This window comes from Lutjanus erythropterus, chromosome 10 (assembly GCF_056507025.1).
Source record: "Lutjanus erythropterus isolate fLutEry1 chromosome 10, fLutEry1.hap2, whole genome shotgun sequence".
Lineage (NCBI taxonomy): Eukaryota > Metazoa > Chordata > Actinopteri > Lutjaniformes > Lutjanidae > Lutjanus > Lutjanus erythropterus.
In genome coordinates this window covers 27,227,906-27,242,031 of record NC_139326.1, presented here as the reverse complement: position 1 = coordinate 27,242,031, position 14,126 = coordinate 27,227,906, and the positions used below count along the sequence as shown (strand labels likewise).

Sequence of the window (14,126 nt, the reverse complement as noted above, 5' to 3'; positions counted from 1 at the left end):
AGGCTCTTTGCAGCAGAGGGAGGTCAGCTGTATTGAGTTTCTATGGTTACAGTGATGCTCTCGCTCTTAAACTTTCTGTGGGTTTGATCTCCTCAAAATGTGAGTGAGCTTCTCTCACTCTTCCTGTGTGCATCCCAAGATCAAGACTGTCATAAAAAAACATATGTAAACAGTTTGAGCTCCTCTCTCACTCTCTCTCCTGATCTCTGGCTCAGTGTGTTCATACACAGTTATAGGAGGCCATAAAAAAAATATATAAATCTGTAAAAACAGACAAATGTGGAAATCTAAATAGTTAGTTTGATCTTGTAAATATTTAAATAGTTTGAACTAACAGTGAATTTCTCCAAAAGCTGGATGATTAACACACAGATTAAAATTCCACTGCATGTCTGTATTGGTATCAACATATGTTAGCCAAAGCATCTTATTTGTGTTTTTGAGAAAATGTTCTGTGAAACCTAAAGTATGTTTTTGAAGTTTTATGATGAACTTTACTAGAAAAAAGAAACATTTGGAGAGTCAGAACTGCTGATTGTTTTTATTGTCATATCGTGGTGTCAGTTTGATTTGGTTCAGTCAGAACTTTGGAATATCAAATCATTGATCTTTGCTCTCTACATCTTGGACTTTATTTCCCCTCGGCTGTCAGTAAACTACAGGTTATATTTTATGTAGGGATGCATGATACGGATTTTCTCTCAGCCGATGCAATAATTACCTGCTTCACATGGTCAATACCAAAAAGATGACAGATGATTTCAAGTGTTTATATTTTTGAAAGAAGTTCATATAACCTGTAATTTTTACTTTAATTTAAAAACTAAAATTTAATACTCCACAGCTCTGATTAAACCAAATCTGACATCATCATTACAACAAAAACAAAGAAGAACTCTGACTCTTCAAATGTTCATTTATTTTTCACCAAAAAAACTTGACAAACATATTTTTACTTTAACAGAACATTTTGCTGAAGAATTCAAATGAAAAATGTTGACATCATCTGTCAGATCAGACAATATTAGAGCCAATATTTATCAGCTAATATTTGCCAATACCAATATAGACTGATATACTGCGATAGGCAAAAGGTGCCATAATCACAGTATACACAGCTGTATGACTCACAGACAGACACTTACTCATTTGGAGAACATTCAGCATTAATTTAATCTCTGATTAATGTGAAACTGTGAAGCTAAAACACTGAAATAATTAAATAAATTAAATTGTGTCTTCATTTTACAGTATGTAAGACAGTGACGCCTTTTAAAGTAGTTGAATTAGTGTTGTGATTAACAATACAGCATGCTGATTATTACCTTAAGAACATTTAGAGTACTGTTATTACTGTAATAACCATTACAGGACTGTGGTACTGTGATTAGATTACAGTAATCATACTGTGAAATATATTTACAGCAACTTACCAGCTAATTGCTGCCAGTAAGTTACTGTACACTTTACAGGATTCTTTTTACAGTGTAATATCTCTTATTTAAGGAGTAATGGCTGACAAGATGTTAATTACAAATTAGTAGATGTAAGAAATGCAACAAGTAATAAATTGTCTCAATGGGTTTTTTGCCATTGTCTTTGTTTTTCATCTTGATGTGTCTTTTCTGGTTTGTTATTTCATTTTTTGTCATGTTATGTTTTATTTTCATTGTTTTTTGTCATGTTTTTTTTCCACCTTGTTACATTACTTTTCATTTTGATATATTGATATCTTTTTTCTTTTGTCTTGTGTCTTCTATGTCATGTTGCATCATTTTTCATCTTGTCACGTCTGTCATGTGAATATGCACTGATGGATACAGCAAGAAATCATTTAGGTTGAAATCAGTCTTGATAGTGGGAAGGCAGTGCGCACAGATGCAAACCACAAATAACCAAAAATTCCCATCAAGTGCATTAAATCTCAATAAACAAACCTGTTTGGAACATGTGAGGAGTAGAAAATACAGATAATTGTTAGGGAGCAAAAGTAAAAAAGTTCTCAGAAAAATAAATAACCAGGTAATACACATATACCTTAAAAATGTACTAAAGTACAGAAAGGAAGCTCTGTACTTAGTTATTTCCCACCTCTGTATGTATGTAAGTACAAGCAAGAAAATTTACTTTAAGCATAAAAGTACAAGTACGCAATTTAGAAAACTGTCCCCGGTGTCTGTTACACTATTACACACCATCGTAATATTGAATTATCTGTATTTTTCCAGTAACCTCGATGACAGACTCAGAGCCTCTTGCAGCTGTGGTTTTCTCTTCTTTGGAAATTCACAGTATCGTCTGTGTGCAGTAGAGGTGTGGCAGCAGATAACAGTGACGCAGACATGGTGCGTAAAGAGGGGAGGTGTTTAAAGCGTCCCTGCTCCTCTTCCTCCTTCACAGACATCGCTCTGTCGGCCCGGGCGGTGCTTCTCGCTGTCGTGTTTCATAATCGGCTGTGGTGTGTGTGTGTGTGTGTGTCTGTGTTCCCCTCTCTCTCAGCCGGTCGGTCAGGATGGCAGCGATCAGGACTCTCAGGAAACTGTGCCAACAGTCCCAGCATCAAGTCTGTAAACTGCACACGTCCGCCTCCAGGTGAGTGACAGCAGCGGCTCTGAAACGTGATTTAATGTGGGTGAATTTAACACCACTTTAACGACATGTTCGGCGCTCTGCTTCCCACAGTCACAAGGGTTAGACCTGTTTAATGATTTTATTTATACGGCGTTTAATAGAAATGTAATATTATGTTTAAATGGATACGGTGGTGCGTTTTTGTTATGCGGGTTTAATTGATTTATTGAACTAAATGTCCGCAGTTGGTCACATTTCGGTGCACCCCTAGCGGTATGCCGGTAACATTGCAGCTCAGGCTGGCTGATGAAATCGGTGTGAATACTTGCACCCTGTGGTTAGAGGAGCCAGGTTCCAGCTGGAGACCGAGGTGCCAGTCTGGACACCAGGAAAAGACCTGCACATGCATCAAGGCTAGTTTGTCCTGGATGACATGCGTGGAAAAAAAAAACCTATAGATGTTAAATTATGTCTGAGAGGAAGAGATACAGTCACGCAGATGCCAGATTAGCAGCAGCAGCAGCATCTCGTGCAGGTATTTATTGAAAACGTGCTGAGTGCTGCATGACTGAACGTGTAATGAAATAATGTTGCACACACGCCTTAAAAGCCAAAACCACATGTTGCTGCTGCACATGATCAGCAGATCAACAGCCACAAGACAAAACCTGTGAAGACCTTTTATTACCATATTTCACAATTTAGATATAATTTACTGTACATACATTCTACAGGTCTTACAATAAAATGCATACAGCAACAAGTAAATGTAAAGAGTTATAAAATAGATAAGATACAAATAACCAATGGAAAAACGTGGACTGCAACTATTATTTTCATTGCCATTAATCACTACAGTATTTTCACGATTAATTGATTAGTTATTTGTCTATAAAATGTCAAAAATTTAGAAGAACACCCATTACAATTTGCAGTTTTTGTTTGTTAACTTTATAGGCAGCATTCTGTCTATATTAAATCCTTTTTCTTAATTCAGGCTTGATACATACATGTATTTTGCTCTGCTAGTGGTTTTTTGTTTTGGGGTATTTATAATGATTAAAAACGAAAGCTTACTGTTCCCTGATGTCATTTTGGACAGTGTTTATTGATTAACCCTAAAATGTCCAGCCTCGAGACCTGCAGCTAACAATTATGTTCATCTAATAACCATTTATCTTATCTATTAATCTGCCATTTCTTTTCACAATTAGTCTGTAAAATAAAAAAAAAAATGTTAAAAAGTCTCATCACAATTCCCCAGAGCCCAAAGTGACATCTTCAAATGGCTTCTATTGTCCAACCAACTATTCAAGATCCGAAGACTTCATTTACTACCATAAATCTCAAAGAAAAGCAGCAGCAAATCATCACATTTAAGAAGCTGGAACCAGCAAATGTTCGACATTTTTCCTTGAAAAATGACTGAAATGATGTAAAAGTTGGCCATTAAATTTTTTTCTGATCAACAAACGAGTAACCTCGTAAAGTAAAGACTCTCTCCTCAGAGTTGGGTCTGTGGTCATACATGTGAAAAGAGAGATTTTCTCCTCAGTAGACCAGCTCTGTATTTAAATGTATATGAGGTTAAAGAGTAGTTTGCCGTCCTGTAATCTCGACACATTGTCTCGGGGACCTGGTACACTGGCCCCATGGGCTCACCCCATTTTTCCCCAAAGATGTGATACTTTTTCTGTGAGGTTTAATTAGTTTTTGTGGAATAAAAGGGTTGTTACATCACTGTTGATGGCTCATTACTCTTCAGTTATTAACCACAGCTTTCTGTTTGTTGTTATATAACCCATAACCATCTTGGCACTTTGCAAAATTGGGGCAGACCAGAAGAACATGTCAGCCCAGTTTGTATAGTTTGGTGACACAGTGAGAAATGTGTTTTTCAGTTTTACCCTCAGGTGGCTCTGACTGTACCCGGCGATTGAATGCTTGTAAAAAGCTCCTCTCCCTCCTGTCTGTTCCTACCAATTATACACTGTGTAATTTCGAACTTACAGTACTTCTCACAGAACATATGGCTCCGTCAGGTGGAGACGTGCTGCGTCTAATTTTAGAGGCTGGAACTGGTGCCTCCTCAGGCTGAATGGTTGAGATTGATTTCAGGTTTCTGGTGTCAAAAGTTCTGTTCACTGGCATCAACGAGACCTCGTCCAGTAGATTAGTGAGTTTAGATTAGTACTGTGAAGACTAAAATTGTGTTTGTGCATGAAAAAAAATGTGCCTGTGTGTGAAATTGCAGCACAAATATAGATAGAGTGATAGATAAATATGGATAGAGCACAAGAGTGAAATCTTACATCTCTTACATCTTATATCATCCATTTTAACTTCAAGTTTTGGTTCACAGAAGCTAGACACCTTTTTCACATCCATGAAGGAGTGTGTATATCATATTCAAGTGTGGAGCTGTGTTGTTTTGTGCAAGCCAGGAGGGGACTTCAGTCAATCTATAAAATCTATCATTTTTGTTCTGGAGTCAAACTTCAAAACAAGATTCTATACATGAAGCCTTTGTTATAGGTCTGCACCCTGATGTGTCAATTCTGAGGGTAAATGTCACCTCCATCAAGACACTGAATATTTCAATATCCATTTCCACAACACAAGTTAATTGATACAGTCCCTGAATTAAGAAATCTAACTTTGTTTTTCTTCTGACAAGCAGCAACAATATTTTCCCCTCCCTGGTATTAGATACATTGTAAGATAAAAACAACACTTCAGCAGTACTTGTTGTAAGTCAGTGTCATTTCTATCATAAAAATAATTAATCATAATACTTATCAAAGTAAGTGAAGTTTTTCAGGTTGATATTTGGTACGATGTTTGTGGTCTATTCGAACTTGCATGATCATGCAGGCTTGGGTAACATTTCCTGCAAATCTTAGATCTAAAATTATTCATTTTAACTTCATTTTTTTGTTCACAGAAACTAGACACTTTATTCACATCCATGTATGAGTATGTATTAACTTCATCAAGACACAGGATATATCAGTGCCCATTTAGATAACATAAACACAACACAAAAATAATCCTGTAACAGCTCTGTGACAAAATATTTATTCCTCTCTATGGAGGTTCTTAAATACTGTGTAAAGGTATATATTATACATATATATATGTATACTTTTGGCCACGAACAAGCTGAAAGGGTAGTGATTTTGAACAAGGCATGAGGGTTAAGAAAACCTGTTGGCCAGATTATCAGAGGGGGGAAAAGAAAGAAGAGATGCATCTTAAAACTCAACTGGGTTCAGTTTCTTCAAGGAACTTTATTTTTCTCAATCCGTCTCAAATAGGCTGCTATGTTAAAAGTGAAACCGCCTCAAGTGTAAATTTAAACTAGATCATGATCACATTTTAATTTGGAGTTTAAAGTTTTAATGCAGCTGAATTGAATCTATTGTAGGTTTAGAGTCAAATTAAACCGAGGTTTAACGTGAATCTTCCTTAAAATAGTTTAAGCTGGTTAGCTAGTTTAGTTTGGTACAACATATTTAGTCAGGCTTATAATTTAACCCTTGATGATGCAACCTAGCCTGTGTGATTAAAATAGTTGATTCCACATTGTTGTTGAATAACATCAGAGTCACATCTTATTAAAATGTAAGTTGTGGGGAGTTTGCGCTTTTCTGACTCTTGTGTTTTTACTTGCCAACTCTCAGACAGGAGGCGGTCGTCATCTCAGGAAAAAAACTAGCACGGCAGATTCGGGAGGAGGCCCGGGCTGACGTGGAGAAATGGGTACAAGCCGGCCACAGGAGACCACATCTAAGCGTGATTCTGGTCGGAGACAACCCAGCCAGTCACTCCTACGTCCTGAATAAGACCCGAGCTGCTGCTGATGTTGGTAAGAAGCAAACACCCACAGACCTCATACATGCGTGTAAACACACAGCAAAACAACAAAAGAACAAACGCTTTGCTTGTGTTTTAAAGTTCTCACTTCAACCTCCCACAGGAATCTCTAGTGAGACAATTCTCAAGCATTCAGACATCAGTGAGGAGGAGTTATTGGACCTGATCGACAAACTCAACACAGATCATCGCGTGGACGGCCTGCTGGTCCAGCTGCCTTTGCCAGGTACGCAGAAACTGGGACAGTGGAATAGAAAGATAAACATTGAGTATAGAGAATTGTGTCATTATGTGTATAAGATGATACAAGATGGACCTCGTATGTGTTTAAATAAGTGTCATTTTTGAACATTTACAAGCTCATCTGTGTTGCTGCAAAAAACATTTGAGATCCTGGTGTCCAGACTCCAACTTGTCTTTGTTTTCTGACAGACCACATTGATGAGCGCACAGTCTGTAACGCAGTTTCCCCAACCAAGGACGTGGACGGCTTTCACGTGGTTAATGTGGGACGCATGTGCCTGGATCAGTCCACCATGCTTCCTGCCACTCCCTGGGGAGTCTGGGAAATTATAAAACGCACAGGTAACAGGAGTGACCACTTAACTTGCTCTTTGGGTTGAAATCCTACAGAACAAACTGTCTGAACCAAGTATCTGAATTCTTCCTTTCAGGTATTCCTACTTTTGGGAAGAATGTCTTGGTTGCAGGACGCTCCAAGAATGTGGGCATGCCCATTGCCATGTTACTGCATACAGACGGACGTCATGAGAGGCCCGGAGGTTGGTTAAAGAAGAAGTTCTATTTTTTTTTCTCAACCCAGAACCTCTTACAAATATCCTGAGGACCCCATCATGTATGTCCCTTAGAATAATTTGACACAGGCACACAGGAGAAATTTATTAGAAATATTTTAGATGTATTAAAATATTTTCACCATGTTAACACAGAATACCCATAGTATACATACACACGTCAAGAGAGCCTGTTTCAGTGAAACATAAATTAAAATGGAGATTCAGTAATTTACAACAGGGATGTAACCAAAAACTCGATATGATAATACCACAATAAAAAGTCTATGATACAATATTTATTGTGATATTACAAAACAGAGAAAAAATATGACTTGAAAAATGTCCTTTAATAAGTAATAAATCTGATATGTACATTTTCTGCTTGTATAAAATTATTTTTCCGAACTTATGGCAATTCTGATTTCCTTCTTTAATAAAATAAAATTAAATAAAAGTAGCCATAATTCATGTGCAAAAAATTGGCATGAATTGTGTTTAGCAATAAATGTCTGAATCAAGTATGTACAATTAAAAAACAAAAACAGTGCAGCAGTCAGAAGAGGTTTATCAAATAAAGTATTTAACCGTGTAATATCACAGTTGATGTGGTGTATGTGAGGGTTTAGAAGGTTTAAAAATATACCTTATTAATACAAAATGTTATTTCTTTTGCAGGTGATGCTACGGTCACCATTTCTCACCGTTACACTCCAAAGGAGCAACTTCGCCAACACACTCAAATCGCTGATATCATTGTGGCTGCTGCAGGTTTGTGTCACAGCTTGTTTGCCTGCATCCAACCCTGACTGAACTGTTCAAATCTAATATATCTTCCATCTGTAAACTGACTGTACTGTGTGTGTGTTTACTGAACATCAGGGATCCCAAACCTCATCACGGCCGACATGATCAAAGAAGGAGCAGCGGTGATTGACGTTGGGATAAACAGGGTGCAGGATCCCGTCACTGGGAAGAACAAACTGGTTGGAGACGTGGATTTTGAAGGTCAGGCCGGACAGTGAACATGATCGCTTTTTTGCACATTCTTCCTTGGCGTTTCATGTATCTTTGAGGTCATAACTTTTCTGTCTATTTTCAGGCGTGAGGCAGAAGGCGGGCTTCATCACCCCTGTTCCTGGAGGTGTTGGACCCATGACTGTGGCCATGCTCATGAAAAACACCATCAAAGCAGCCAAGAATGTCCTGCTGTATCCCCCAGAGAGGGTCCGCATGGCAGCTGCATCCTAATGGGCCAGAAAAAATCCCAGTAACAGTGACACATTCCACCCCCACGTCCCCAACACTACCACCCCTTCATTTTTTTTATCGGGAGCAACCTACCGGGCTCCCCTTGCACACGGACTGGAAAGATGATAGCTTTAAGGCTCTCTTCCTGCGGACATCATTAACCTCCCCTTAACCTTTAAGTCCAGCCATGTTTAGACTGTTACATTCACTCATGAAGCTGTGCGTTTTTATGTAACAGGGTTTTCAGTATTTATCATTTGCTACAGTATGTATTTCTGTGGAGTTTTGGAGTTTTAAGGAACCTTGGACGATTGTTTTATTTATTGCTTCAGTGACACGATATTTAAACATGAATGGAGGCAGGTCACAGTATTTAACTCTAAGCTGGTGAGCCGTGAATGCAGACAGCGCCCGTCTGTCTGTGGTGTTTCTTTACGTTAGTTTAGCCTTATGTACCAAGAGTGATAAGGGCTAACTTTATCAGGAATAAGTATGTTTATGAATATACAAGCTTTAAAGATTCACAATTGCCTTTGTAAAAACTTTGAAATAAATATTACAAATGTGTTCTCGTGTTGTTGCTTTCTGTACACTCAGATAGTTTCTTTCTTTACAGTAAAGAACAGTGACAAACCACCACAACCCAATTCACAACAGTCCTTATCAGTAAATCTTGAGAAGAGGTTATTTCTACATAAATGAACGTTCCTGACAATTTTTATTTCCAATTCTCCAGCTTCATAATAATATTGCTATATATTGCTTTTTTTTTTTTAATCTAATTTTAGGAAAACTGTCATTTTATTAAGATATACATTTAAAAAGTTCTTACACATTGAAGATATATTAAAAACACTGCAGTCTAGCAGTCAGGTTTAAATCTTTTTTGCCACACATCTTTGCTGTATCATGATATAGTCTTAAGAATCAATACATAAAACGAGATCACAGTACTCAAGTGTATCAATATTTTCACACACCTCTAGAAAACAAAGACATGTTAAATACCTGTGCAATGAGAAATAAATCCATTTAGGCAGAGCAAACAGGCCACTTCATTGTTTTTAATTCCTCTCATCAGGAAAACAATATATAGATTTTAAATGTTTTATAAAAGATGCACTGCAGATGTAAATCTTAAATTTGACAGATTTCTCCCATTATCCTTTATTTATTAGGCAACCCAAAATCTCCTGTGACCCATCTGTGCGTCACAACCCAATCTCTGGGAATGACTGTTGTACAGTGACTCGCTTTACAGTATCATATTCACATTAATGTACTTATTCCAAATATAACTCAACTTTCAGGCACTGCCATTATGAGTAAGTCTCTTAACACCAGTATCAAATAGCTGCTCCAACCTCTGATCCAGCTCTATTTGACATGCCAAAGAAATCATAACCACCACATTGTCTCTCAACTCTTGTCTCAAAAGGTCACATTCTCCTGCAGAGACTGTCTTTCATTTGTTGATAAGACCCAGTGCCCTTGTATAACCTGGACCCTAAAGTCCTCATTTATCTCGATCAGGAGTAGCTGAACTGTAGGAGGCAACACATGTTTTAAGGGGAGGGCCTACTGGGGGGGAAAAGCTTGTGAGTGTGTGTGGGTTCACTGAGGTTATAGGTTTGTCATTGGATATCTACATGATGAAATATACTGGATGAACCAGTGTAATGTGCTCTGCTATGACTTTTTTTTTGGACAACAGAAAATACTAGACGTTATGATACCTCATAAATTAAAAAGTTCACTGCCTCGTCCTTTTAAAGAAAACTGAAAACAACATCATATCCAGCAAAGCAAAAGGGAGTGTAACAGATCTGAGTTTACAATGGACTAATTGCACAACAGACATTTTGACATGTCATAGCAGGAAACTCACAGACATATTAATCACTGCTGCATTCCACTTAGGTGAGGTCCTGCTATTGTGCATGTTGGTTCTGACACAGTTTTATCTGTTTATTCTTTAAACACTTACAAAAGTCACTAACGCACAAAAAAAAACACACACACCATTCTGCTGGTTTCAGGTGTTTTGACAAATATTTTGGTGAGGTTTCATCAAACATTGCGTGAAAAAGAAAATGTTGTGCATACAGTACAAATTACAGCAAGATATTAAATATCACTGTTTCACCAATCTAAACACAACCAGAAACACTTGATATCTACCATCTAGAGAATATCTGTGTCCATTTTGGTATCATTTGAATGAAGACTTGTGAAGATACAGATGTTAATGGATTTTTCATATTTTGAAAAATATAGAGTGATGGACATGAATTGACCACAGGTTGCTGTCAGGCAAACTTTTGTCACAATTAAAAAAAAAATATTTGTGCTTACCAGTGGTGGGATATACTAAAATATTTTACTAAAGTAATAATTTGTTAAAAGCAAAAGTTATGAATTGAAAAATGCAAAAATGCAAAATAAAATAAAATAAAATAAAATAAAATAAATGAATAAATAAATAAATAAAATAAAATAATTAATAAGAGTAAAAAGTGAAACTGTAGTATGTATAATAGTGACTAATGGACTCATCACATAAAGACAGCGGAGTAAAAAAATACCACAGTACTTGCGTAAATATACTTACTTACTTATCCGTCACTGAGTATCGTATTCAAACCAAGTAGGAACTAGGAACCTTAATCATGCATTTCTCGGCGCCGACGGAAGGGAATTGAAGACGAACACAGTCCTGTAAACCAGCTTTCTGTTGTTGCTGCAACACATTCGCTGGTTTTTATGATCTTCAATCGGATTTATTTTTGTTGTAGTGATGGATCGCAGCAGATCACCTGACAGAGCTGGTAGAGAGAAAATACACGAGAAGAAGAAGAAACGGAGACGATCCTCCTCTTCTTCGTCTTCATCGTCTTCATCTTCCTCGTCCAGCAGCAGGAGCCGAAGCAGACCGTCAAAGAAAACATCACACAAGACTAAAGGTTAGGAATCTAACAACTTAAGTTTAAAAGTTTTACCATCAAACAACTCGTTTGAACTAATTTTATTCTCCCTCAGATGTGAAAACAGGAAGGAAAAAGCGAAGAAGAAGCTCTTCTTCGTCGTCGTCCACCTCTTCTTCCTCTTCCTCATCTTCATCCTCGTCCAGCGATGAAAAGTCAAAGAGGAAGAAAAGCAAAGCCAAGAAAAAGAAGTCGAAGAAGAAAAAGGCTAAGCTGAAGAAACAGAGGAAGAAGGAGAAAAGGAAGAAAGAGAAGCTGAAGAAGAAGGAGGAGAAGAAGAAGAAAGCAGAGGTGTTGTTGTCCAGTCCTCCAGCAGAGAAACCTCCATCTTACCTGGAGGTGTGGCAGAGTGATGAGGGGGCGGTGGAGCTCGGACCTGGTGGGACTTTACATGAATTAACACCATTGACATTTGTGCATATTTACAGTCAGTGCTTAACACAGTGTTTCAGGAGGACACTGAGATGTTACTGTAATTTTACAGTATCATACATGTTAACACACAGGTTGTTTAAATGAGGATCAGAATCACTAATTAGACAAAAAATACCGACCTTTTTCTGTTTCAGGCATCTCAAATGTGAGCATTTCCTGTTCCTTCTCTCGGTTTTATATGATTGTAAAAAGGTTTTGGACAAAAACTTTAAAATTTCTTCACAGGTTTTAGGAAACATTTTATTGAATATCTTTCAACAAAATGAAATGACGTCATGTCCTTTGTGATATGAGTGTTTTCACTGATCTGTGAGACTTGGTTGATGCTGGACAGAGTTTTTTAAAGCACGGTAATCAATCATGGTTTTAATGGTAATTAAAATTTGAAATGGTACTAAACGTCTGGAATTTTATCGCAAAACCAGTAATTGCATCATCCCTATTTAATCGATTTTCAGAATAGTTGGCAACTCATTTTCTGTTGTTGATTTATCGATTAATCGACTACTTGTTACAGTCTAAACTGTATAAGTTTGTACAGGTGTACCTGATAAAGAAGCCATGGATTGTATGTTATAGCATCTTTTTTCTTGGAAATTGATAAGAAATTGCTAATTAATACAATAACCAGACAGCAATTTAAATGTCTGACAGTTTAAGATACTCAACATGATGACAATGTGGCCTAATGCAACCACAAATATTAAGATAACAGATAACATGGTATAAATGATGGCAAAATCTCAGAAACCTGATAAATTTATATTATCTTACAGTATGTACCATAGCATCATCTAATAGGAATACCAGAAGAAAATTGTCTGTTACTTTTTTGCCCAGTTTCATTTTCTTTAGTACCATTGTTGGTCACAAGTTGAATTCCCAAAGCACGCAGGTGATATTTAGTGAATTATACTCTGTTTTCCTCTGCAGTGATGACCGATGAGCAGAAAGCCCGACTCTCCACGAAGAGACCCCTCACCAAAGAGGAGTACGAAGCCAGACAGAGTGTGATCCGCCGGGTGGTAGACCCAGAAACAGGGCGCACCAGGTAAGCCACAGCTAAAGTAGGATCTGCTAGTTTACAGTCCACGACAGGTGAGTGTAAAGGAACTGTTTACCTGCTGAGATTCACAGGATGATCAAACACACCTCAGTCTAACACCAAGTAGAGTATTGTCTTCTCTATGTCCTGCATTTTTTTCCACTGACAATGTCTTCTCGTTAGACTTTAATCTGATGCTAATTTCTGCTTGCTGTTTTATGATAAGCACACAAACTTTTAAGCAGATTTAACCATGATTTATTCTTGTAACAGCTTCCATAGCTCCGGCTTTTTGCTCTCTTAAAAAATGCTAACCTCTGTTTCCATACAGACTGGTGAGAGGAGAAGGAGAGATCATCGAGGAGATCGTTAGCCGAGAAAAACACAAAGACATCAATAAGGTACCAGAGAGAGTTTCAATTATAACTTTGTGAAATTAACAGAGTTTCCTTTCATCTAACAGTGAACTTCCATTCATTTCACAGCAAGCCACCAAGGGAGACGGGAATGCCTTCCAGAGGAAACTGGGAATCAACAGGTAGAAGATGCCGTGCTCTGCCTCAATAAGCTAAATGATATCATAATTTCAACCAGCTGCCTGTGAATTAACTATATATTAGTGAAGATACAGGATTATCATGCCATGTTCTCTTGATAATGAGTTGAATCCAGGTAAAAGCTGATATCTCCTATTGATTTGCCTTATTAAATCCATACTGATCACAAAGGAGATATAAAGAGAAGCAAAGTGGCTTGAATGTTCTGAGTCAACTGACATCTGCCATAGGAACTTGTGTATATCAGATAGTTTGCACGTATGCTTACACTGATTAATGCTTATTTATTTAAACCATGTTTTTATAACATTTCAGTGAGTTCATACATTGATCAGTCCTGAATGGACTGTGAGTCAGTCTAACCAATTTATATTCTACTTAAAAAGACATTCAGAAGCCGATTTAAGTGTTAATAGGATAGTTATGATTTTTTGAAGCAGTGTTGTATGACTTATCCATAGTCAGTGTATTAACTACAGTAGATGTTGGTCGACGTGCCCCTAGTTTGAAGAAGCAGCAGGAGTACCAGTGAAGAACAGGGTCAACAGATAAACATGTTTTAGCCACCTAAAATATGAGTTTATATTTACACTGCATTTAGAATATTTTCACT

At 37.4% G+C, this 14,126-nt stretch overlaps 2 protein-coding genes across 2 annotated transcripts; both read left to right on the top strand.

The window, feature by feature from the left end:
- The first annotated feature begins 2,387 nt into the window (after positions 1–2,387).
- Positions 2,388–9,059, top strand: mthfd2 (methylenetetrahydrofolate dehydrogenase (NADP+ dependent) 2, methenyltetrahydrofolate cyclohydrolase). The gene is made up of 8 exons (XM_084728857.1): positions 2,388–2,592; positions 6,255–6,439; positions 6,551–6,673; positions 6,880–7,032; positions 7,122–7,229; positions 7,920–8,012; positions 8,124–8,249; positions 8,344–9,059. Exons 1-8 carry the CDS (start codon positions 2,513–2,515, stop codon positions 8,490–8,492), a joined length of 1,017 nt encoding a protein of 338 aa, XP_084584983.1. The 5' UTR covers positions 2,388–2,512; the 3' UTR covers positions 8,493–9,059.
- Positions 9,060–11,169: 2,110 nt separating this feature from the next.
- Positions 11,170–13,768, top strand: arl6ip4 (ADP-ribosylation factor-like 6 interacting protein 4). Its single transcript, XM_084728856.1, has 5 exons — positions 11,170–11,455; positions 11,532–11,855; positions 12,845–12,962; positions 13,288–13,357; positions 13,442–13,768. The coding sequence occupies exons 1-5, from the start codon at positions 11,290–11,292 to the stop codon at positions 13,496–13,498; spliced, it is 735 nt and encodes a 244-aa protein (XP_084584982.1). The 5' UTR covers positions 11,170–11,289; the 3' UTR covers positions 13,499–13,768.
- The last annotated feature ends 358 nt before the right edge of the window (positions 13,769–14,126 follow it).